This window comes from Geotrypetes seraphini, chromosome 2 (assembly GCF_902459505.1).
Source record: "Geotrypetes seraphini chromosome 2, aGeoSer1.1, whole genome shotgun sequence".
Lineage (NCBI taxonomy): Eukaryota > Metazoa > Chordata > Amphibia > Gymnophiona > Dermophiidae > Geotrypetes > Geotrypetes seraphini.
Window position 1 is genome coordinate 272,583,969 of NC_047085.1, and position 25,224 is coordinate 272,609,192.

Genomic DNA, 25,224 nt, shown 5'->3' on the forward strand with positions numbered 1-25,224 from the left:
GGACGGAAGAAGAGAGAGATAGGAAGGGAAGGTAAGACATGGAAACGTAGATTTTGAAAAGAAAGCAGAAAAATTGAACATTAAGTTAATGCCAAAGGTGGATGCAAGGCAGAAAGTGAAGACGGAGAGAAAAACTGTCAAAGGACAAGAAGGCCTTGAAAGCACAGAAAAATAAAGTCACCAGACAACAAAGGTAGGGAAAATGATTTTATTTTCAATATAGTGATTGAAATGTGCCAGTTTTGAGAAAGAAAAGATATTAAACTTTAAATGTGAGGGCTGCATAAAAAATAGAGTACTTGGAGGGCCACAGAAAAAAATAGTTAATGTCTTATTAAAGAAATGACAATTTTGCATGAGGAACTCTTATAGTTTATATATCTTTCCTTAAAGGAAAGTTTTATAAACTATAAAGAGATTTACCTCATGCAAAATTGTCATTTCTTTAATAAGACATTAACTATTTTTTCTGCGGCCCTCCAAGTACCTACAAATCAAAAATGTGGCCCTGCAAAGAGTTTGAGTTTGAGACCACTGGTGTAGATGGTTTTTTTCTGCAGGTTAGATATTTGTGGTTCCATTGTGGGAGTGTCGTCTAAGATGCAGCCTAGCAACTTGGTGGATTTTGCCATTATGAGAGTGATGCCTGATGAGAGTGCGGTGAGGAAATCAATGGCTTTGGTCTTAGTGGCGTTCAGTTTCAACTTGTTCGTTGCCCAGGTTTGAATTTTATCTATATTATTTGAGATTTTTTTCAGCAATATTGGGATAGTTATTGGTTATGGGGATGAGGAGGAGGATGCCGTTGGCATACAATAGTATAGTTTCATCTTCCATTTTGATGTGACCCAGTGAGCTCATTAAAAAATTGAATAGGATTGGGGATAATGGGGAGCCTTGTGGGATGCCACAGAATGCCTTCCAAGGGTTGGAGTATGATTCTTGCCTTTGACCATGTATTCGCAATTTTGTAGGAAGTCTGAGAACCATTTCATTACAGTTCCTGTTATTCTGATTGCCAAGAATTTGGTTAGTAGTAATTGGTGGTTCACTGAGTCGAAGGCTGCGGAGATATCAAATTGGAGTAATATGGCCAGCTTAGCAACTGTTTGATTTTAGTGATTAAAGTGATGAAGAGGAGCTTGGTGCTGTGCTGTTTTCGGAAGCCATGTTGGATGTATGAAGGCAGGAGTGTTGCTCTATGTATGAGGCTAGCTGCTTGCTGATATGGGACTCAAGGATTTTAGTGAGGATCAGAATGCCAGCTATTGGTCTGAAGTTGGATGCTATGGATAGGTCTGCTTGGGCTGTTTTCAGTATAGGGGTTAAGGCTATTTTTCCCATTGCTTTGTGTATGTGCCCTTGGTTCAAGGAACTATTTAGCAGATTAGTGAGCCAGTTAATGATATGATGCAGAGCTGCTGAAAGAAGGTATGGAGGACAGTTGTCAAGGGGACTGCTTCATAAGGCTAGTTTTGATATTAACCTATTGGTATCGGGGAATGAGAGGTTAGTGAATGAAGACCAGATCTGGTCTGCATTTATGAGTTCATTGTATTCCATATAGTTGTGTTGGGATGAGTTTGATGAGGCTGTCTTAACAACTTCCGATTGGACCAATTTGACTTTGTTGAGGAAGAAATCTGCAAGTTCTTGGGCTGAGATTTTGTTGGAGAAGGTTGCGGATTCTTCACTTTTGAATAAGGCTTCTCTACACCTGTCTTAATATTAAACCACCAAGTGGTGATCACTGGATGCCAAATGATCACTATAACATCAAAAACGTTTTCCCTGTTTTTAAACATTAAGGGATTTGTAATTGAAATGGAAATACGTCAAAAAACCAGCCCAAGTTGGCACTTGGATGACTTAAAAGACAGGTCGTCCAAGTGCCGATAGTTGAAATGGCTTTTTAGACGTATCCAGGGACATTATAGGCCTCTGAATGCTGCTGTGCACTAAGAGCTGAAAGGGATGTGTTTGGAGGAGTAGTTTGGGCAGGATGTGGGCTGACCTAGACTTGGTTGTACTGCAGGGATAATCAAGTTTTACAAGGCTGCCTGGACAGAACTTATATGTTACGGCTTAGGTGATCTAAAACCAGGTCTAAGTGCCCAGAAGTTATCCAAACTGACCAGATAACCACTGCAGATACAAAGTACAGACCCCCACACACTCCTCCAGTGATCACTGTCCCCCTCACAATGCCATAAAAATCAGAATAAAAACGTACATACCTGTCCCCAGAACATCAGCACCTGCTATAGGAAAATTCAGTACAGCTACACAGAGGTCTCTTAAGTAACCTAGGGGTTGGGCTAGTGAACCATAGAGAGGAGGACCCAGGCCCATAAGCCACTCTAACCACTACATTCATAGTGGAACATGTGAGCCCACCAAAACCCCCCCAAATCCTACTGTACTCCTGACTAGAGAATGACACGGGGACAAATTTTCCCCATCCCTGCGGGAACTCATTTTCCCGTGCCCCACCCCATTCTTGAAAGCTCTGTACTCATCTGCACGAGCCTCAAACACTTTAAAATCACAAATGTTCGAGGCTTGTGCGCTTAAGGCAGAGCTTACAAGAATGGTACAGGGATGTGAAAATTGAGTTCCTTTGGAGACAGGGACAAATTTGTCCCCGTGTCATTCTCTACTGCTGATCGTTGGGCCCTGCGACTGTTCTTCCACCAGCTTCTGTCTTCGGAGATATGATGATGATGCTTTCCTGAGGACTGGACTAATACTATTATTATTTTTTCTTTTGTTATGCTGAAATGTTATAGGTTGATGGATGTTTAATGTGGTGCTTTAGAGATCGTGAGCCTTTTGGACAGATAGGGAAGTTTTTTAAGCACCTAATGATTACTACTATTGTAACTCATTCTGGGCTCCTGGGGAAGACGAGCTATAAAAATGGAAAAAAAAATTAAATAAATATAGGTGCCACCTGCAGCCATAAGGGCTATTGGGGTTGTAAACAGGTGGGTATAGAAATACTTCCCCTTTTACAGCTATATTCTGAATGTCTTCTATTAAATCTTTGTCCACTTCCTCCATCTGTAGACGCTTGCATATCACACCAGTGTAAATACATTTTCTGTTCCCTCTTTCCAGTTTTATCCGTAGTTCCTCTTCATTATCCTGTAGATCCTGCAAATGTGTGGCTTTAATGTAATCTTTAACATATAATGTCACTTCTCCTCCTGTCTTTCCTGGCATAACTATATCCCAGTCATGGTTCTCTTTGAGTCACATCTCCGTGATTACCACTAAATCTAACTCAACCTCTTTCATCACAGTCTCTAGATCTTCTACTACTACTACTATTTCTATAGCACCATCAGACACTCCCCCCTCCCCCCGACGCTCTCCCCCCCTCCCCGACGACCCCCCACCCACCGAACCTAAGTATGGCAGGAGGGATGCACCAGGGAAGCATTGCTGACGGTGGCTGGCAGAGGAGCAGGAGAGACTGACTGAGCACCCCTCCTGCTCCTGACTTAAAGGTATGGGGGACTGCTTGGGGGGGGGCGATGGCAGGAGGGAGTGGGCATTTCTTCTGCCATACTTAGGTTCGGCGCATGGGGGGTGGTGGCAGGAGGGAGTGGGCATCCCTCCTCCCATTTCTTTTGGTTTGGGGAGGGAGGGGGCACTTTGGGAGCGATTGAGTCGGTGGGATAACACCTATATGCAAATCATTTGCATGCAAACTTAATAGTGAATCAATCGCTGTTGGAAAATTGGCCAGAGAATCGGCCAACAGCGATTGAGTTATTGTTAGTGAATCTAGCCCTATATTCTCAAACCAGATCTGGAAAAATCCACAACATGGTGTTATATAACTGTTTATCTAAACTTGAAGATATCCTGATAAAAGATTATAAAACTTAAGATATGCTAACTTTAGAAAGTGAACTTGCTTGATCTTAAAATGTTTCCTAAAGCTTCCAATTTCCTATTAATCAGTAAGCTATTTTTCATTATTGCTATACCAGCAGATTCCAGTTTTGATTGTCTCAGATAAAAATCTTGTACTCTCTTTACATTTGAAGCAATTTTTATTGAGAACCAAAAACAACTTACAAACTGCTAAATATGAACCAACAAGTCAACAAGTGCCAAATACTTCTGATCTAGAACTGTTATCCCACCACCCACATGTGAAAAACTTTCTGAAAATCTAGGTACACAACATCAACCAGCTCACCTTTATCCACGTTTATTCACACTTTTTTTTTTTTATTCTTTATTCATTTTTAAAACTTTCAATAAGTGCAGTACAAGATAAAATCATTTTACACTTTAACATCACTTAATATTCTAACAAAGTCTAATTCATAACCAATATCCCTCCCTCCCACATACCCCAAAATTATCCTTAAACATAAGAAAACATCAAGTATCCCCATCCCCCCCAAACTTGGACGTGTATGTTCAAAGAGAAAAAGTAATATTCACACTTTTAAAGAAATTAAGGGAATTGGTGAGGTATGATTTCCCTTGGCTAAATCCCGTATATTGATTCTGTGCCATTAAATCATGTTTGTCTGTGTTCCATACTTGTATTTTTTTATAGTAGTTTCCACTATTTTCTACAATTCCAACACCTTCCTATTCACCACCACTGCCATCCTAGGCAGGGCTGGTTTGAGACTCAAGGAGGAGGGGGCCCCAATCCCCTCTCCCCACCTGTCATTATTACACCACATATAAAACAACTTTAAATGACTTCTTCACACGCACGCACACAACACAGACAGACCTTTACCAAATATAGAACATGAGATCACAAATAGAAATAGAAATTGAACTGGGAACTCCAAAAAATTAAACACTGTATTACAACACTGGAGAAATAAAAACAGAGGGTTCAGAGGAGAGCGACATGTCTGATAAAAGGTATGGAAAACCCTTCATACGCTGAGAGATTGGAGAAACTGGGACTCTTTCCCTGGAGAAGAGGAGACTTAGAGGGGATATGATAGAGATTTACAAGATCATGAAAGGCATAGAGAGAGTGGAGAGGGACAGATTCTTCAAACTTTCGAAAAATAAACTAAACTAAACCTTAGGTTTGTATACCGCATCATCTCTACATTCGCAAAGCTCGACATGGTTAACAGGAGTTAGGGTAGAAAGGAACTCCAGAGGAGGGAAGGATGAAGAGGAAATTTAGAGGACTAGAATAATCAGAGAGGGAGGAAGAGTTACATTTTTGAGAATAACCAGGTTTTCAGATGTTTACGGAAAAGTTGGAGGGAGCTCAGATTCCTAAGAGGGGAGGTAAGGTTGTTCTAGAGCTCAGTGATTCTAAAAGGGAGCAAGGAACCTAGTTTCCTACAAGGGAGACGCCTTTTAGAGAGGGAAAGGAGAGTTTCATTTTTGGGTGGATCTGGTGGAATTGGGGTTAGAGGAATTCCAAGAAAGAAGAATAAAGCGGGGGAGGATGCCGTGTAGGATCTTGAAAGTAAGGCAGGCACATTTGAAGTGGACTCTGGAAATTATCAGAAGCCAGTGGAGCTTGGACAAAAGTGGTGAGACGTGGTCGAATTTGCTTTTTGCGAAGATAAGCTTAGCAGCGGCATTCTGAGTCCGCTGGAGTCTTTGAAGGTTTTTCTTTGTTAGGCTTAGGTAGATAGAGTTGCAATAGTCCAGTCTGGAAAGGATGGTGGATTGGACAAGGATGGCAAAGTGTTTTTGATGGAAACAGGTTCTCACTTTCCTCAGCATTTGAAGGCTGAAGAAACATTTTTTTATTAGGGAGTTGAGGTGATCATTGAAGGAAAGTGTAGAGTCAATGATGACTCCCAAAATTTTACTTGAGTATTCAAGATGCAGAGTGAGGAAAGAGGGATGGAGGTGGGCAATTGGTCCAATTTTGGGCCAAGCCAGAGAAGTTTTATTTTGGATTCGTTCAGTTTCATCTGCACAGTGTGGGCCCAGGATTGAAGGTTCGATATACATGAGGATATGTTCGCAGAGAGGTCGATGAGGTTCCGATCGGTCTCAAGGAGGACTAAGATGTCATCTGCGTAAGTGTAAAGTGTTTCAAGGGGGGAGAGATGGAGGAATTTAAGGGAGGACATATAAATGTTGAAAAGGATAGGGGAGAGAGGTGAGCCTTGTGGGACTCCACAGATTGGGTTCCAGGGAGAGGAAGAAGTGCTCTTCATGTTGACTGTGTAGGAGCGGGAGCGTAAGAACTTCGAGAACCAGTCAAGGACTGTGGAGCTAATGCCTATCTCGGTGAGTTGGTAAAGTAAGATATCATGATGGACGACATCAAAAGCTGCAGAGAGGTCGAATTGAAGAAGGACGGCGAACTTGTTGCGAGAATGGAGATGTTGAACTTTTGAGATTAAGGAGGTCAGAAGGGATTCGGTGCTGAAGATGGGACGGAAGCCATATTGGTAGGGTAGCAGAATGGTGAATTTTTCAAGATAGGAAGATAGTTGAGTGGATATGATGGATTCTAGCATCTTGGTAAGGAGAGGAATGCTTGCTATTGGACGGTAGCTAGATGGTGTAGAGGGGTCTAGATCAGGTTTTTTCAGTAGTGGGGTTAAGGAGATATGGCCCATTTCTGGGGAGAATAGACCCGAGTGGAGGGCGGAGTTTATGAGAATGGTAAGAGATGATATGGCCTGAGGGGAAGTGTTCTCGTAAAGGTAGGCGGGGAATGGATCCAAGGTACAATTACAGGATTTCAATTTGAGGCAGAGATTATGGACCAGGGATTCAGAAACCAATTTGAAGGACGACCAGGATCTGTCAGCTTGGATAGGGTAGGAGCCTGTAAGGATAGGGTTGGGGTCGATTGGAATCAGAGATTTGTAGGAGATTTCAGGAGGGAAGGAGCGCCTCAAGGTGGTGACCTTGTCGTTGAAGAACTTTGCCAGAGAATCGGCTGAGGGGGAGGAGGGGAGGGTGGAGGCATTTTTGGAGATTAAGGAACGCCAGATGTTAAATAATGTGCTACTCTGGTTGTTGGATTTGGAGATTTTGTCACCGTAGAAATGTTTCCTTGCTTTTTTTAGAACAGTATTGTAGAATTTAATATTGACACTCCAGGAGTGTCTGTCTGTAGGGGATTTAGATTTTTTCCATTTTCGTTCCAGAGCTCGGCATTACTGTTTCAGTTCTCTGTGTTATGGGAGGTACCAAGGGGCCTTGTGGGAATAGGAGATGGTTTTAGTGGAGAGAGGGGCGAGGGAAAGGATGGTGGACTCGGAGAGGGTGACCTAGTTTTGCCAGTTTGTTTCTGGTTCTGCAGGTTTAGGGATGGGGAAGAATTTGTCAAGAAAATTGATCCAAAACAGATTGCTCGAGATTTTTTTTCGGAAGGTAATAGAATTTGAGGTGCGAGATGGGGGCCCAAAATGTGACATGAAGATTGGGAGACAGAAAGCCCCTAGGAAGTGATCGGACCAGGGGACGATTTCCCAGCGAATGTCAGTGGTTGAGGTTTTGTGAGTAGTGAGATCCAGAAAACTGATGAGGTCAGTGTGGCCTTTTTCGTGGATAGGGGAGAGAGTGGGAGGGGGAAAGCCTAAAGAGGAGAGGAAGCTATTAAATTTGAATGCTTCCTTGCTGGAGACATCGTCAAGGTGGAGATTGATGTCTCCGATCAGTAATCTGAAATTTGAGGAAGGCGTTTGTTATGATTTCAAAGACGAGTTGGAGAAATTGTTCCAAGGGGTAGGTGGGCGGTATAGGAGCAGGATACGATACCCAGTGGATGAGGGTGGTATTTGTCGTTAACTGAGGCTAGCATGTATTCTAATGAGGAGAGGCTGCCCTTTTCAAGGAGCTGGACATCGAAGAATGATTTGAAAAGGAGAGCCAGGCTGCCTCCTTTTCAGTTAGTTCTGGGAGAGAAGAGGCCTTGGTAGCTGTGGGAGCAAAGTTCATTTTGAGTAAATTGGTCATCTTTTGTGATCCAAGATTCTGTGATGAATAGGAATCTGGGGTCTGAATCCTCGAGTAGGTCCTTCAAGATTTGAATCTTATTACAAGTGGATCTGGCATTGCAATAAAGTGTCGGGACTGGGGTGAGAGAATCAGAGGCAGGGTCGGAGAGAGTGGAAGCAGGGACAGGTTTTAGGGAGGCGTGGTTGACTTTATTAGGGTTTTTATAGGATGGGTGGTGTTTGGGACGTATCAGCGTGGGAATTCTGAGGCCAGGACAGGTACTGCGGGCATTTGCAGGGTCGAGGAGGTTGGGGGAAGGGGGTGTCAGGCAGGGGGAGAGTTTGAGAGAAGAGCAGAGTAGGAGAAGAAGGAGCCAAGAAGGTGGCTTCATGATGAGAGTTGGGGGTCCTATGGGCTAGACGGGCCTGTTTGGGGCGTGTGAGAGGTTAAGGATAGAGGAGTGGCTAGATAATGACGTACTAGGTATCAGCACAGACGATATTAGAAGAAAACTAGTAGAGCGTTTCTAAATTTGGAAAAATTCTGAAATTGATATAGTGGAAGGGGAGTGAAGATAATCCGGCTATTGATTCAGTGCTCAAATTAGCATAGACTTAGATACAATAGGCATTTAACAGATTATTTAAGAATCGACAACAGTTATGAAATATTAAGAAAAACAGCAAACATTTAACAGATTATAAGAGTCAGCAAGTATTTAGCACAATTTTTGTTTGTTTTTGCCTATTTTTTTATAAATATACAGTGGTACCTCGGTTTACGAGTGCACTGGTTTGCGAGTGTTTTGCAAGACTAGTAAAACATTTGCAAACTTGGTGCCTCGTAAACCAAGCTTGCCTCGCTGTATGAGTGCCCCCCCCCCCCCGTGATCCAGCATCCTCCCCCCGCGATCCGGCATCCCACCTGCTCGCGTGTGCCCCCCCCCCCCCGAGCATGGCAATGATATCCCTTACCCCGACTGGGCACCAGTGCCGTTGCCCGAAGATCTTCCCTCTTCTGGCGCGGCCTGGGCTGGGCGGTGCATCGGAGATCCTCCCTCTTCTGGTCTGGGCTTGGCTGGACTGGCTTTGAGCATTTGCGCATGCTCAAAGCCTTCTGGTCTCGCTCTCTCCGAGATTCTCAGATTCAGAATCTCGGAGAGAGCGAGACCAGAAGGCTTTGAGCATGCGCAAATGCTCAAAGCCAGTCCAGCCCAGCCCAGAACAGAAGAGGGAGGATCTCCGACACATCGCCCAGCCCAGGCTGCTGCCAGAAGAGGAAGGATCTTCGGGCACTGGCACTGGTGGCCAGTCGGGGTAAGGGATGACATTGCCGTGCTCGGGGTGGGGGGGATTTAGGATTGCGGTGGAGGGGGGCAACGCGAGCGGAGGGAGGATGCCGGTTTGCAGGGGGGATGCTGGATCGCGGGGAGTGGTATGAAGCAGCGTCGGTGGCCTCAAGGGGGGGGAATTGAGCAGCGCTGGTAGCCTCGGGGGGGGGGGGGAGGAGGTGGAACCAATCAAAGCGAGTTTCCCTTACTTCCTATGGGGAAACTTGCTTTGATATACGAGCAATTTGGTTTACGAGCATACTTCTGGAAAATTATGCTCGTAAACCAAGGTTCTACTGTATATATATATTTTTTTATTATTATTTTTTTTTGAGAGCTATTAATCATACTTTACAGTTGAATGAATTCACGATAATACTTAACAATTGGAAAAGTTTTCTCTGCTGGCTCGGAGGATGGGCGGAGCAGTGTTACCACTCTCTTCTCCTCTCTGGATGCCTCTGTGTTCCCAGCAGCCCGCAGGTATCGGTGTGGGGGCTGAGAAATGGCTGTGTGCCTCAGGAATCGCTGATTTTTCAAAGGCAGAGGTCTCCTGTTGGATCGGGGAGAGACGGAGCAGTGCTCCCACGCTCTTCTCCTCTCTGGATGCCTCTGTGTTCCCAGCAGCCCACAGGTATCGGTGTGGGGGCTGAGAAATGGCTGTGTACCTCAGGAATTGCTGATTTTTCAAAAGCAGAGGTCTCCTGTTGGATCGGGGAGAGGCGGAGTAGTGCTCCCACGCTCTTCTCCTCTCTGGATGCCTCTGTGTTCCCAGCAGCCCACAGGTATCTGTGTGGGGGCTGAGAAATGGCTGTGTGCCTCAGGAATCGCTGATTTTTCAAAGAACAAGAGGGCATTCAGAAAAGTTTAAAGGGAACAGATTCAAAATGAATGCTAGGAAGTTCTTCTTTACCCAATGTGTGGTGGATACCTGGAATGCGCTTCCAGAGGGTGTAATAGGGTAGCATACGGTACTGGGGTTCAAGAAAGGATTGGACAATTTCCTGCTGGAAAAGGGGATAGAGGGGTATAGATAGAGGATTACTGCACAGGTCCTGGACCTGTTGGGCTGCCGCGTGTGCGGATTGCTGGGCACGATGGACCTCAGGTCTGACCCAGCGGAGGCATTGCTTATGTTTTTAGATACGGTATGCACTTCTTTTTGTACTAAACACACAGGGGTTCTGGGCCCAGGACCCTTAAAAATTAGCAACCTCCCTTGTTGTGGCTGGTGGTGATCCCGAAGCCCTAGTAGTTGAAGGCCATCTTTAAGCTCTGCAGCTAATAGCAGTATCCCTGAGCTGCCATCAGCTGCAGAGCTTGGACAGTTCTAGCTGCCTGACTACCCCCAACTCCTTTGTCCCATCCACCTTCTATCTATTCCCTTACCCCCTCACCTCTGGGTCCCATCTGCTCCTCCCAGGGTTTCTGGTCCATTTCACATTTTGCTCTCCATCTCCACCATCATTCCCTTTGTGTTCCTTCCTGTCCTAGCATCTCTCTTCTGTCCTTGTCCCTACCACTATCCCTCCCATCCCCCACATTCAGCATCTATCCTCTTTGTTCACATATCCATTCCCCTATGTCCAGCAGCACCCCTCTGTGTCCCTGTCCCTCCTTATGACCAGATTCTGCCCCTCTCTTCCCCAGGGCCAGTATCTCTTTCCTTGCCCCATTCCCATAGTCCAGTATCTCTCTCCAGCTCTTTCCTCCACTTCCCCACCATCCAGTCTTTTTTCCATCTATTCCCACCTTCTCATTCCAGCATCTTTCTCTTTCCTTCAGTGGCATCTCGCTCTCTCTCCCCTCTCCTTCCCTTCTCTTGATGGCATTGGCATCTTGTGCGCTTGCTCCCCCCCCCAAAATGATTTCTCAGTTCACTCCATCCAGCATCTTTCCTCCCTGCTTCCACGACGTAGTTCATAGTGGCTGGCACCTCTTCTCTGTTCTGTTCCTCCTCTTTACACACCCCTAGCAGTCTTGGTACTTTGCTGAAAGTGTCTGCCATTCAAGCAGACTACCACTGGCTGGCTTGGGAACAGGAAGTTGTGTCAAGAGTGGGCGAGATGCAGCACAGAGATCACCTCTTGAGCTGGTTAGCAGTGGCCTGCCTGCCTGGTTGACTGAGGCCCTGATGCTTAAAAGCTTACCCATGCAAGTAAGACTGGTTGTAGCCAGTCTTACTTGCAAAGTAGCTTCTGATGCACTAAAGGATTCTCAGGGGGCTTTTACTGATCACAGTAGCAGCCACCGAGAATCCTATGCAAATGCATTACAAGGAGCTCATTAATATTAAATTGTTATTCACAGCAGGGAATACCCACCTCTTACTTTGCAAAATTTTCTGGCAGGCCTGGAGCTGTCACAATAGCTTCAATTTTGCTTTAATAGCAGCTGTTTGTGCTTGTTTTATGTTCGTGTGTGTCCTGTGCCTAACAGATGTGTCTTGACCATAGGCACAGGATACACATACAAATAAAACAAGCACAAATGGTGGCGTCCAAATCGCACACAAAAACAACCCTTCTATACTTGTTGCAGTAAGAGGCTTCAGTTGTGACTGGAAGCTTTGGGGTGGGGGTTTTTTTTGGGGGGAGGGGGGCGAGTTGTCCTTTTTTTATTGCTGCTTGTAGCTCCGGAGCACAGCCCTGCACTGAACTGAGTCTGCGCACGAGAACTGTGCATAACACATGCTATTTGTATTGAGCATAGCCTGGCAAATGTAAATCGCTCCTAATCCAGTGTTTTCCACCGGGTTGCCAAAGCTCTCTGCATACTTCCCTGAGACTAATAGAAACATAGAAATATGATGGCAGATAAAGGCCAAATGGCCCATTTAGTCTGCAGTATGTCAAAAGGTTGGAAGACTGCCGGAATGGGGGAAGGGCTCAGAGAAGGACAGGAATAGAGAAGAGGTCCTAGTCTGTGCTGCAGAGTGGGGGAGAGGAGAATGGAAAGATATTGGACCTTGGGGGAGGTGAGGGCAGGTAGAAGATGCCAATAAAATTGGGTTAGCAAGCCATTTTCTTAAGAGTGGCATTTGCCATCTCATAGCATCACCTGTCTGGACTGTACACCAATGCAGTGTTCTCCCTAGGGCCTTTTAGCCAGGCGGTCCGCCCAGCTAATTTAGATGACCACCCAGTACCATCCGCTGGTGAATTCTGCTGCTGCCCGCTGCTCAACATAAAAAAAAACAAAACAAAAAAAAAACGGCTTGGAGATTTGACGCCTTAGCCCATAGCGAACTTATGCTCCCAGGCTCTAACGTGTGCGTGCCAGCTTCCCTTCTCTTCCCTCCGAAACCAGAAGTTAAGTCCGGGGGGGGAAGAGAAGGGAAGCCGGTACGCACACGTTAGAGCCCTGGAGCATGCGTTCGCTACGGGCTAAGGTGGCACTAGCCTGCAATTTGTATTTGGTGTGTGTATGCGATAGGAGGCTTTCCGATCAGGAAGACGGGCCTGAGGAGGTAAAAAATTGCTTTGGGGAAACGCAGCGCCAGCATACTTCCTGCTTTCCTGCTGCCACTGTCATTTTCTATTCTCTATACCTTGGACTAGCAGCAGCACCGCTCTCTCCTTATTGTAATCTGCCTGACAGCTGCAGTAGTGTTATCGAATCGATTCCCTTCTGCAGCCTCGGGGATTTTGCTAGGCCGCTCCACCTCCAATGATGTAACTTCCTTCTTCCTCGGAGGCCCATAGGATGCTGGAGGGACTAAAGCTACGGCAGCAGTCAGGCAAGTTACAATAGAGAGCCTGTTAATCGGGAGGGCGGAGTGGTGCCAATGGACCTGGGAGTTAAGAAGGAGGGGTGCTCATAGAAGGAGAGGAAAAGAGGAGAGAAGGGAGTGGTGCTGCTAGACCTGGGAGGTGAGTGGGTAAGGGAAGGGAAAGTAGCCCTACTAGTCAGAGAGGAGAAATGCTGCTGGCCCTGGGGGTGGAAAGGAGAGGTGCTGCAGCTAGTCAGTGGGGGAAACGGAAGTAGAGGGGAGGTAGAGGTGCTGTTGGAGCTGAGTGGTGGAGGGAGGCGAGAGGGAGAGGTGCTGCTGGATTGGGAACAGAAGAGAGTGCTGCTGGACTTAAAATGGAAGAGGGAAAGTTGCAGCAGGACTGAGGGGAGAGCAGTGGAGGAGGAGAGTGAGAGGGGATGGGGAAGGGGGAAGAGAAATGCTGCTGCTGCTGCACCCAACTGGGGAGAGAGAGGGAAGGAAGGAGAATGAAGACCAGGAGAGGAGAGGAAAGAGAGATGCCAAAACCATGGGAAGGAGGTAAAGTAAAGGCAATACTAGACCATGGAGGGAGAGATGTCAGGGTATGGGGGGGAGGAGGGAGATGCCAGACCAGGGGAAAGGAAGGAGGAAGGGAGAGAAAGGAAGGAGAGGAGATGCCAGATAATGGAGAGGGAGAGGAGAGAGATGCTAGGGCAAGGGGGAGGGAAGGGAAACTAAGGAGACAAATGCCAGACCAGAGGGAAAGGAAGGAGAGGAGGTGCCAGAGTAGAGAGGGAGAGATAGGAGAGGAGAGAGATGCCAGAGCATGGGGGGAGAGAAGGGAAGGAGATAGAGATGCCAGATCATGGGGTGGAGTGGGCAAGAAGGAAGGGAAGTAAAAGAGAGAGATGCCAGAGCATAGGGGAGGGAGTGGAGACAGAAAAATGGAGAGGAGAGGGGATGAAGCTGAAATGAATCATGTATAAAGGAGAGAAAGGGCACAGAATATACAGTTTATTGAAAGGACATAAAAAGAGGGAAGATGCCGTATGGAAGAGAGAGAGTTTGGACACTAGATGGAAAGGGCAGAGATAGGGTGGACAGTGGATGGAAGGGGCAGAGAGAGGGTGGACAGTAGATGGAAGGGGTAGAGAGAGCAGAGGCTGGGTGGAAGGGGCAAAGATAGAGGGCAGATGTTGCATCAAAGGGAGAGAGGACAAATGCTGTATAGAAAGAAAAGAGTGAAGAGAAGATGATTAAAGCAGAAACTACAAAAGGTAGAAAGAGATATTTTTTTGTTGCTTTACATAGAATCAAGTAGTATTGTAACTGTATTGATAAAACTTTATAAATAGGAAATGGAAATAAGGCTATTTCTTTTGGACTAAACCCCTTTCCTCAGGTCAGGACAGGATATCATAACAGCTGTATACTGTACTGTCTTGAAGAAAGATTTGGCCTCTGAAAGCTAACTGAAAAATGGATTAGTCCAATAAAATTGTATTTTCTTATTTCTTGTTATTTGTTTTATTTCTATTTGTTTTTAAAGTGGTGATTGTTGTGTATTATTTTTTTTCAAATTTACATTTACTGTCTTTATATTTTGTACAGTATTAGGGGACATGTGTCACTTTTCTGTGGTGTTGCATTAATTTAACTTTTGTCTACATATTTCTATTTTTAATTTGTGATTATTTCATATTGGGTGAGGGTGTTTCTCTGTTCTATGTGTATGAAAAGAACATGGTTTTCTGTTAGCATTGGCTGTATAAAATCAATTGACTGTGCAGGATCTGACTTGTTTAGTTTTACAATTCGTGTGTTGGTGCTCTAGTGCAGTGTTCTTAAACTGCCAGTCCGTGGAACGGTGCCGGTCCGCAGAAATTTTCTGTCAGTCCGCAGGGCCGGCACCTCCATCGGGCCCAAGACAGTGTTCTGCAGCGATCAACGCAGCATCTTCGGGCCGGCTCCCTGAGTGCTGCAGTGCACAAAGCCATGGGAAAGGTTCTTACCCACATCCTACACCTCAACAGGAAGCCTTCTCTCTGTCATATATACTAGGTACACCACTGGATTTAATGACCCTATTCTAACCAACAAATTTCCCTGTCCTACCTCACCCGTCTACTTTTTCATACCACCTGGCTGGAAAAAAATTATGGGGAGAACACTGCAGTGTGCTACGGTCCACTGGAATAGAAGCACTGCCCTAACCTACCTTTGAGGAGGTGGAGAGGGAAGCCATGGAAAGAATGGGATATGGAAAGCGTGAATAAGACAGTATTGGGCAGAGTCAGAAAAGTACATTGGACTCATAAATGCATGTTGCTTAAGGCACAGTTTATCTGGCTGTGGCTATGCGATAGTGGCATCTTGTGGTTAAGCTGTAAAACTCATCCTTTGAAATCTTGTGACATCTAATTGTTTCAAATATCATACTTGGTTTAATTTTATTATTTTTCCCAGACCATCAGAATGTATGGGTAACACCATTCAAGTTGCCCTAGCTCCTCTTTGCTCTAAATATAAATAAATAAATACATATATGGGTACGCACGCAGAATAGTTAGGAAGAGTTCCGTGAGACATTTTTCCTTTTCTGTCCATATTAAAAAAGAAGTGCATTTTACTTACCAGTGTCACACTGAAGAACAGATCATTGTAGCTGGGAGGCAAATATGTATAAAGATTAGTATTTTTTCTATCTGTAATGAAGAAAAAAGTGCATGGAAAGACATTTTCAAAAGGATGGCCAAGTCAGAATTGGGATGCCCTGCTCATAACATCCCCCAAAAATAAAAAAAAATCCATCTTGCAGCCATTTTTGAATAGCCATCAGAGTTTCCTGATTTAAAATGGGACAGCCATTTTACAAACCAATGTCTAAATTATGAATGCCAACGATCCAAGGACAAGGATATCTGGCAGCATTTTTACAAAATGACCTTAGAAGTGTCCTAGCAGAGCAACAGCCTAGTAGTCCATGCAGTGGACTGTAAATCAGGGTACCCAGGTTCATATCCTCCCTACAACTTTTATTTTAAATGATGAGCCCTCTGGGAACAGGAAGACACCTACTGTACCTCACTGTATATCACCTCAATAGCCTACAGGTTTATAGGTGTCACAGATATTTAGATGCATGTCTGTTTCTGGAGGGCTTAAAGGGGGAAAATAAGCTGAAATGGGAATTGAACTTGGGTCCCCTGGTTTATAGTCCACTGTACTAACCACTAGGCTATTTCTCAGACTTGCTTACTGCTTTGTTTAGAATGCCCATAATACCCGATGCTGTTATGGAGCCTAGTATTTCTCTTCTTTCAGGGGGGAAGGAGGAGGACAACAACAACCAGTGGGGGATTCATGAGGGCTGATGTCTCAAATGTTTTAGGTTTGTAGCACTATTAACTATTAACTGTTCTAAATTATACATGGTCTCCATTCAGTTTCATGCATATAAAAGACCAGCACCTAGACTTAGTAGCCACAAGATGGCAAATGGCTACATTTAATCTGGACAGACCATTATATGTTTGAATTCAATCTAAACTGGCAACAAACAAGAAAAACCAAGGCCATGCATTGCACAGACGGCTCCATTGACTTGTTGACCAGTACTCCCAGGTCCCTTTCCTGGGGGGTCTCCAAGTACCGCCCCGGACATCTTGTATTCGTGTATGGGATTTTTGATACCGACATGCATTACCTTACACTTATCCACGTTGAATCTCATTTGCCATGTCGCTGCCCATTTTTCAAGCGTGGTTATGTTGCATTGCAGGTCTTCACAATCCCCCTGCGTCTTCACTACTCTGAATAACTTCATATCGTCTGCAAATTTAATCACCTCACTAATGAACCATTTAGAACAATTTCAGCTACTCCACAACTCCCAATTGGGCTTTAGGCCATCATTTAGCACAGAAATGGTAAATGCCTCCTCCTCCCCCCCCCCCCATGACCTGTAGGGGATACTGAGTTAAGGGCTAAATGCAGTAGTATTGCAACTGGACCGCAGAAGTGCTTTTGACCTAGTAGACCATGACTTACTATTAGTCTGAAAGAGTCTAAGCAGAGTATCAGGAAATGCCCTCCGCTGGTTCCAAGGCTTTCTAAAATCTCGCAGTTATCAAGTTCAGTCTGGAGAGACACTATCCGATAAATGGACCAGCAAATGTGGCATTCCACAAGGCTTCCTTTTGTCGCCCCTTCTCTTCAACATCTACCTTGCCTCCCTAAGAGACCATTTAAGTCTTCTGACTGGGCAGTAAGGCCATATAATGCTTTGTAGAAGAGACATTCAAATTTGAAACAGACGCTTCCCTCAACTATTAGCCAGTGTAATTTTTGGTAGAATGGGGTTATGTGGTCAAATTTTTTCAATTTACAGATTAGCCTCAATGTGGTGTTTTGGATGATACTTAGTCACCAGAAGTTTTGGCATTGTCCTGCTAGGTATACAATATTGCAATAGTCCAGAAGGCTTAGAACTGGTACTTGGACTAGTAGTTGGAATAGTGCCAGATCAAGAATTTTCTTATGGATCTTAGTTTCCAAAGAATATTGAAGCCTTTGCATACAACTTGATTCTCTTGGGTTGTCATAGATAACTGCCTATCAAGATGATTTCTCAGGATTTTAATCAAAGGGGTGATAGGAAAGTAGTTCCTCTCAGAGTTAAGGAATCCACGGTGAAGTTGGTGAATGTGGCTAGAAAGAATTTAGTTTTCTCGGTGTTCAATTTTAACTTGGAACATGCCATCCACTCTTCTATGGAGGATAAGATTGAAGCTACTCTTTGTATCTCTGTGGGTGTTAGGCAGGTAACCCGTTCTCATGGCCTTGCCACTCCACACGTCATCAATCGTTCTTTACCTTCCTCTTAGTCAAAGGCTGCACTCAGAAAAGGTTCATTAACAGACTTATACCAAGCCGCTTACAGAGATCCAGATCCAGAACTGAGTAAAATGGTTAGAATATCAATCTCTTACATGCACTTTAGAAAGCTTCTAAAAAACACACCTTTTCTCTAAATTCTTGTAATCCTTCCTAAGATATATACAGATGTATTTCTATTGTTAACTGCTTATGCGTAAGTTATGTTATAGCTTACTGACAATGATCAGTCCATCTCTTGTAAACCGCATAGAACTGAAAGGCTTTTGTGATATGTAAATAAAAATTTATGTTGAAAATGAGCCCCATTTTTGTATAAAACAACTTGCCTGTATTTCACTTGCTGTTTGATTTTGACTGTTTAGCTGATACTTGTTATGTCATAGGATTTGTTTCTATCCTACTCCAGATAATAAATCGGTCCACAACTGAGCTACCTCTGACAGTTTCATATGATAAAATATCCCTGGGAAAACTCCGGTTTTGGATCCATATGCAAGATGCTGTATACTCTTTGCAGCAATTTGGTATGTTGTTGTTGGTTGTGTTGTTTTTTTAACATGCTTCATTTTATTTTTCTAAAGTAATGGAAAACCTTAGATTAATATGGCCTAGAATTAGAACCCTACTTATGTCTAATATCACAGCAACTGCTGTTGAAATACCCTTGATACATAATCATAACAAGCTAACTTCTGCCTGTTTTCTTAATTTCTGTAAGCTGGCACAGCCACTGTCCTGTCCTATCCTATTTCAGTACTCCTCTTTTACCCTTGCTATCAATTCTGTAAGTTGCTATAGTCATCGTCTTTTTAAAAGGTATTTGAAAGCAAAAAAAGTTCCTCCCCATATGCAGGCTATTGTCATCTTCCTCTACCAAACTGCCATTATATTGCTTATATCCTCTCAAGCTTCTGCTATCTTCCTATACCTGTTAGAATTCATTGCCATTGGTACTTGTCTTCACACTGTTTACTAGCTGCTGTCACCACAATCTTCTTGTGTTCAAGTATCTCTCCATCCCTAATGAGGCTGAGAGACATTCATCTGCTTTAAAGCTTTGTAAGCAAGTTGTGGTACTTGATTATAATTAGTATAAATTCTCTATGGGTAGGCAGCTAGGTTGGTTCTATATAACAGTGCTGAAAAGGGGAAGATGCTCTAATTGGCTGAAAATCCTTTCTGCATATGTGGCTGGAACCACACAGGATCGTGTGCTGTAAGTTTTCCATTGTCTTTCTGTGGCTTGAGCTGGATATCCTCTGTATTGCTCAAGTTCTTTTACTTCATTTTTAGCCCATAAGACTTCCTCAGCGATCAGGTTTCTGACACAAAGCTGCCTTTTTTGATGGATTAAGGAATTAAATTTTAAGTTTCATCTCTTGATTTGGCAGGCACCAATTTCCCCAGCATGAAAAAGCCATAGGTTTAAATTGTAACAGGAAATTATCACAGACCACTAAACATTGCCTGTGTATTAGTCTTGAGACACAAGGGAAGGTACTCATAAGTTTACTGTGCAAGCAAGACTGATTGTAGTCAGAATAGCTTGCACATTAGTTCAGCCTCTGATGCACAAAAGGGTTCTTGGTGGCTTTTACTGTTTGCGATAGCAGCCACCAAGGGTCCTATGCAAATGCATTAAAGGAGCTCATTAGTATTAAAATGAGCACTCCGTGTAATGCACATCAAGGAGCACCCACCTTTTAGCATGCAAACATTTCTAACAGCTCTGGAGTCTCAGTAGCATGAAGGTAGAAGCATTTTGCTTGAATTTAAAAACTGCAAAGAGTGGCCATATGGGTGTCTTCACAGGAGGTGAAGAATGGCCTAATGGTAGAGCAGTTGCCTCAGCACCCTGAGGTTGTGGAATCGAATCCCAGTGCTGCTCCTTATGACCCTGGGCAAGTCACTTAATCCTCCATTACCCACAGCTTTGAATATGTAACTACAAAAAGGCAGTAAACAAGACCCATTCCCTTCCCCTTTAAAGGCTTCCATGCCAGTCTTAGCCCAGCCCAAGGCTATAATGGAGTGTTGATGTTGAGCACTGGAGTCAGTATGGGACCTACTTGATGCCTGAATTGCCATCTGTGGAGGAGTTATCTCCTGCTTCAGAACATCGAGCTGCACCTTTATGCATGATGAACATGCCTCTTGATGCACACTCCCTGATCTGCCTAGTATGGAGTACTTTGAAGAGTTGGATATCTCCAACCATTCAGATGTGGAGTTGTCAAAATATTCAGCAGAAAAATCTTACGGTATACTTTCTTATCCTTTCCCCCCTACTCAACGACACACATCTGCACCAAAAAATATATATTTTACTGGCTTTATAAGGCAGATGGGACAGGCTGAAATTAAAAACTATACAAAAAATGAGAATGTTGAGGAATAGTAGCTGGAAAGTAATGACCACAAATGCCCCGCAGTGTAAGCAACAAAGTTCATGATGTTAGAGGCTGACTTGGATACTGTTGCTATCACAGAGACATGGTTCCGTGACTCCCATGGATGGGATGCAAACATACCGGGATATAATCTTTTTAGGAAAGACAGAGATGGTCAAAGAGATGGAGGAGTAGCTCTCTATGTAAAGTTCGATATCCAGGCAACTGAAATGCAGGGGACCTGGGGAGAGGAAGAAGCGATATGGATCACTTTGAAACGACAAGATGAAACTTCTATTTATGTAAGTGTATTCTACAGACCTCTGACTCAATTTCAGCAAATTGATAAAGATCTGATTGCAGATATCCAAAAGTTTGGAAAGAAAGAGGAGGTGCTGCTTTTGGTGACTTCAATCTGCCAGATGTGGGCTGGAATGTTCCATCTGCAGAATCAGAAAGAAGTAGGAAGATTGTGGATGCCTTTCAAGAGGCTCTGCTCAGACAAATGGTGACGGAACCCACGAGGGAAAAAGCGATACTAGATTTGGTCCTCGCAAATGGGGAGAGTATCTCTAATGTTCGAGTGGGTGCCCACATGGGAAATAGCGATTATCAAACGGTTTGGTTTGATATAACAGCTAAAGTGGAAGGCGGCCACACAAAACTTTAAGTCCTAGATTTCAAACGTACAGACTTTTGTAAAATGGGAGTGTAACTGAAGAAAGAGCTGTTAGGATGGGATGACATAAGGGAAGTGGAAAAACAGTGGTCTAAGCTGAAAGGAGCAATAAAAATGGCTATTTGTGAAATATAAAAATACCCACGAAGAGGAGTACAGAAAGGACTACCATGTGAAACTGAAAGAAGCCAAGAGAGAGATACGTCTGGCAAAAGAGCAAATGGCTAGGAATGTAAAAAAGGGAGACAACATTTTTTTCAGATATATTAGCGAAAGGAAGAAGAAAAATGGAATTGCGAGACTAAAAGATATGTATCGATATGTGGAGAGTGATGAGGAAAAAGCAAACATGTTAAACAAATACTTCTGTTCTGTGTTAACAGAAGAAGATCCTGGAGAAGGACCGATATTGTCTGACAAAGTTACACACGAGAATGGAGTAGATAACATGTCGTTCACAGAAGAAAGTGTTTATGAACAACTTGAAAAACTGAAAGTGGACAAAGCGATGGGACTGGACGGGATCCATCCCAGGATATTGAGGAAGCTCAGAGAGGTTCTGGCGGGTCCTATTAAAGATATGTTCAACAAATCTTTGAAGATGGGAGTAGTTCCTGGGGATTGGAGAAGATCGGGTGTGGTCCCTATTTACAAAAGTGGTCACAGAGATGAAGTGGGAAACTACAGGCCGGTAAGCCTCACTTCGGTTATTGGAAAAATATTGGAAGCGTTGCTGAAAAAAAGGATACTGAAATTCTTAGAATCAAATGGGTTACAGGATCCGAGGTAACATGGTTTTACAAATGGTAAATCATGCCAGACAAATCTGCTTCATAATTTAGAAGCATCCCAGGACTAAAAATTTAGGAAATGGAAGAGGCTACAGCCAGTGGATGCTTCACAAATTTTTAAGCCTTCTGTGCTGTTTGTTAATAAGGTATTGATGAAAAAAATGTGTATGAATTTTAGCTATGTTTGAAGCCATATATCACAACTGTACATTCTCTGATTTTTATTTTTATTTTCTTTCATCATAGCAATTTTTAAGCTACAAAACTCACCTAACTACATCTTAGACCCGCTATTCCTAATAGGCTAAAAATAACCTCAAATTAGAGCAAGATTGTTGTGTATACACAATTTTAATGCAACTCGTATCTGACAAGTATGTGTGAATGCTTGTTGACTGAGTGTTAGCATCTGAGAATTAAACATTGGTATCTTGGCCTGTTGCAGTTTCTGGGGTACTACTTTTACTGGACAAGCCCAAGCTTGCTCGTCTATATAGCAGATTTGTGACGAAAGTGTAGCCTATGTGTCATTGTTGTCAAGCCAAATAGCTGTTGCTTTGTTTCTCTTATGACTTGTTTATTGACTGCTTTTGCCTCATTTTGAAAAGTGTTATTTTTGGGGCTTCATTGCAGTGCTTTTAGCTTATTAGTTATGGAGATTGATGAATTAGGTCTTTGTACTATTGGGAAATGTAATGGGTCTGAATAACACAAGGCTTGAACTTGTTATTTTGGCCAAACTATAGTGAAACCAATTAAAGATTTGTTAGAATCTGAGCAGCAGTTAATATTACATGAATCTGGATTACATAGTATTAAGGAATTTGATCAAATTTGTTCTTATCATGAGGCAATACTTTTAACTAAATTAGAATTCTTGGAATGGCTGTATTGCAATCCTTTCCAAAAGAAAGACCATAGTTTCTGTAAAGGATTGCAGCCTCCAGTGGTGAATTAATTACAGGCATTGATTGGATCTGTCTTCAAACCTGATCAAAAATTGTGCCCTAGATATAGGCAGGATCTTGCTAAAAAGAACAGTTAACTGAACAACCTTCTAGCTCAGTACCCCTGCCCAAGCTTTATCCCAGACCCCATCCCCATAATAATAGTACTAATTGTAATGCAATTTCTTCCATTCATTTTCATATACACACAATATAATCTTATTAATACATAATATAAGGACACGGGTGGCACGTTGCGCCTCAACATACAGGGTATTTAATGCTAGTAATTCATACACAGACATGTACCGTATTTTCACGCATATAACGCGCATACCCCTCGCGCGTTATATGCGTGAGCGCGGTATACAAAAGTTTTAAAACATAGTTCCCACCCCGCCCGACGCCCGATTCACCCCCCCAGCAGGACCGCTCGCACCCCCACCCCGAACGACCGCTCGCACGCGCTCCCACCCGCACCCGCATCCACAATCGGAGCAAGAGGGAGCCCAAGCCCTCTTGCCCGGCCGACTCCCCGACGTCCGATACATCCCCCCCCCCGGCAGGACCACTCGCACCCCCACCCCGAAGGACCGCCGACTTCCCGACAATATCGGGCCAGAAGGGAGCCCAAACCCTCCTGGCCAGACCGCTCGCACCCCCACCCCGAACGACCGCTCACACGCGCTCGCACCCGCATCCACGATCGGAGCAAGAGGGAGCCCAAGCCCTCTTGCCCGGCCGACTCCCCGACGTCCGATACATCCCCCCCCCCGGCAGGACCACTTGCACCCCCACCCCGAAGGACCGCCGACTTCCCGACAATATCGGGCCAGAAGGGAGCCCAAACCCTCCTGGCCACGGCGACCCCCTAACCCCACCCCGCACTACATTACGGGCAGGAGGGATCCCAGGCCCTCCTGCCCTCGACGCAAACCCCCCTCCCTCCAACGACCGCCCCCCCCCAAGAACCTCCGACCGCCCCCCCAGCCGACCCGCGACCCCCCTGGCGACCCCCCCACCCCCCTTCCCCGTACCTTTGGTAGTTGGGCCAGAAGGGAGCCCAAACCCTCCTGGCCACGGCGACCCCCTAACCCCACCCCGCACTACATTACGGGCAGGAGGGATCCCAGGCCCTCCTGCCCTCGACGCAAACCCCCCTCCCCACCAACGACCGCCCCCCCCCCCAAGAACCTCCGACTGCCCCCCAGCCGACCCGCGATCCCCCTGGCGACCCCCACGACCCCCCCACCCCCCGTCCCCGTACCTTTGGTAGTTGGCCGGACAGACGGGAGCCAAACCCGCCTGTCCGGCAGGCAGCCAACGAAGGAATGAGGCCGGATTGGCCCATCCATCCTAAAGCTCCGCCTACTGGTGGGGCCTAAGGCGCGTGGGCCAATCAGAATAGGCCCTGGAGCCTTAGGTCCCACCTGGGGGCGCGGCCTGAGGCACATGGGCCCAACCCGACCATGTGCCTCAGGCCGCGCCCCCAGGTGGGACCTAAGGCTCCAGGGCCTATTCTGATTGGCCCACGCGCCTTAGGCCCCACCAGTAGGCGGAGCTTTAGGATGGATGGGCCAATCCGGCCTCATTCCTTCGTTGGCTGCCTGCCGGACAGGCGGGTTTGGCTCCCGTCTGTCCGGCCAACTACCAAAGGTACGGGGAAGGGGGGGGGGGGGGGGGGGGGGGTCGCCAGGGGGGTCGCGGGTCGGCTGGGGGGGCGGTCGGAGGTTCTAAGGGGGGGCGGTCGTTGGGGGGGAGGGGGGTTTGCGTCGAGGGCAGGAGGGCCTGGGATCCCTCCTGCCCGTAATGTAGTGCGGGGTGGGGTTAGGGGGTCGCCGTGGCCAGGAGGATTTGGGCTCCCTCCTGGCCCGATATTGTTGGGGAGTCGGCGGTCCTTCGGGGGGGGAGGGATGTATCGGACGTCGGGGGGGGCATCAGGCTTTCAGGATGGGGACAGACCTTCAAGGGGGGACAGTGCACGGAAGTCAGGGGGGGTGAACGGAGAGTCGGGACAGCGCACGGAAAGTCAGGGCGGGCGAAAGGAGCGTCGGGCAGCATGCGCGGTATACCCGTGAGCGCGGTATACCAAAGTTTTTGTACATATCATCGTGATTTCTGCGCGCTATACCCGTGTGCGCGTTTTATACGGGTGCGCGTTATTTGCGTGAAAATACGGTAATTTAATCAAAATAATATTTATTCAATTTTATATCCAATTAAGCTTGAGGTTAAAATTAGAATTAAGATAACATTGCCAATTAATTATATGCATTACATAAATTGTCAATTCCGTAAAACATTATGTGTGTGAGGGGGATTAGTCTCACTCCAGAACTAACTGATCCATATGGAGCAAGAGGTCTCTCCCCCTGAGCAGAAGCTGGTGCTTGCTTATGTACTCTCGCACTGACCAATAATACATCACTTCAGTCTGCCAATGATCAGCTAGTACAGTGGTCTCAAACTCAAACCCTTTGCGGGGCCACATTTTGGATTTGTAGGTACTTGGAGGGCCGCAGAAAAAAATAGTTAATGTCTTATTAAAGAAATGACAAT

At 45.2% G+C, this 25,224-nt stretch overlaps 1 protein-coding gene across 1 annotated transcript in view; it reads left to right on the forward strand.

Moving 5' to 3' along the window:
* CLPTM1L (CLPTM1 like) overlaps window positions 1-25,224 on the forward strand; it is a 332,661-nt gene that overhangs the window by 150,054 nt on the left and 157,383 nt on the right. Inside the window, exon 6 of the mRNA XM_033929667.1 lies at window positions 18,265-18,382. Within this exon, the coding sequence (XP_033785558.1) occupies window positions 18,265-18,382 (118 nt within the window). The remainder of the gene's footprint in view (window positions 1-18,264; window positions 18,383-25,224) is intronic.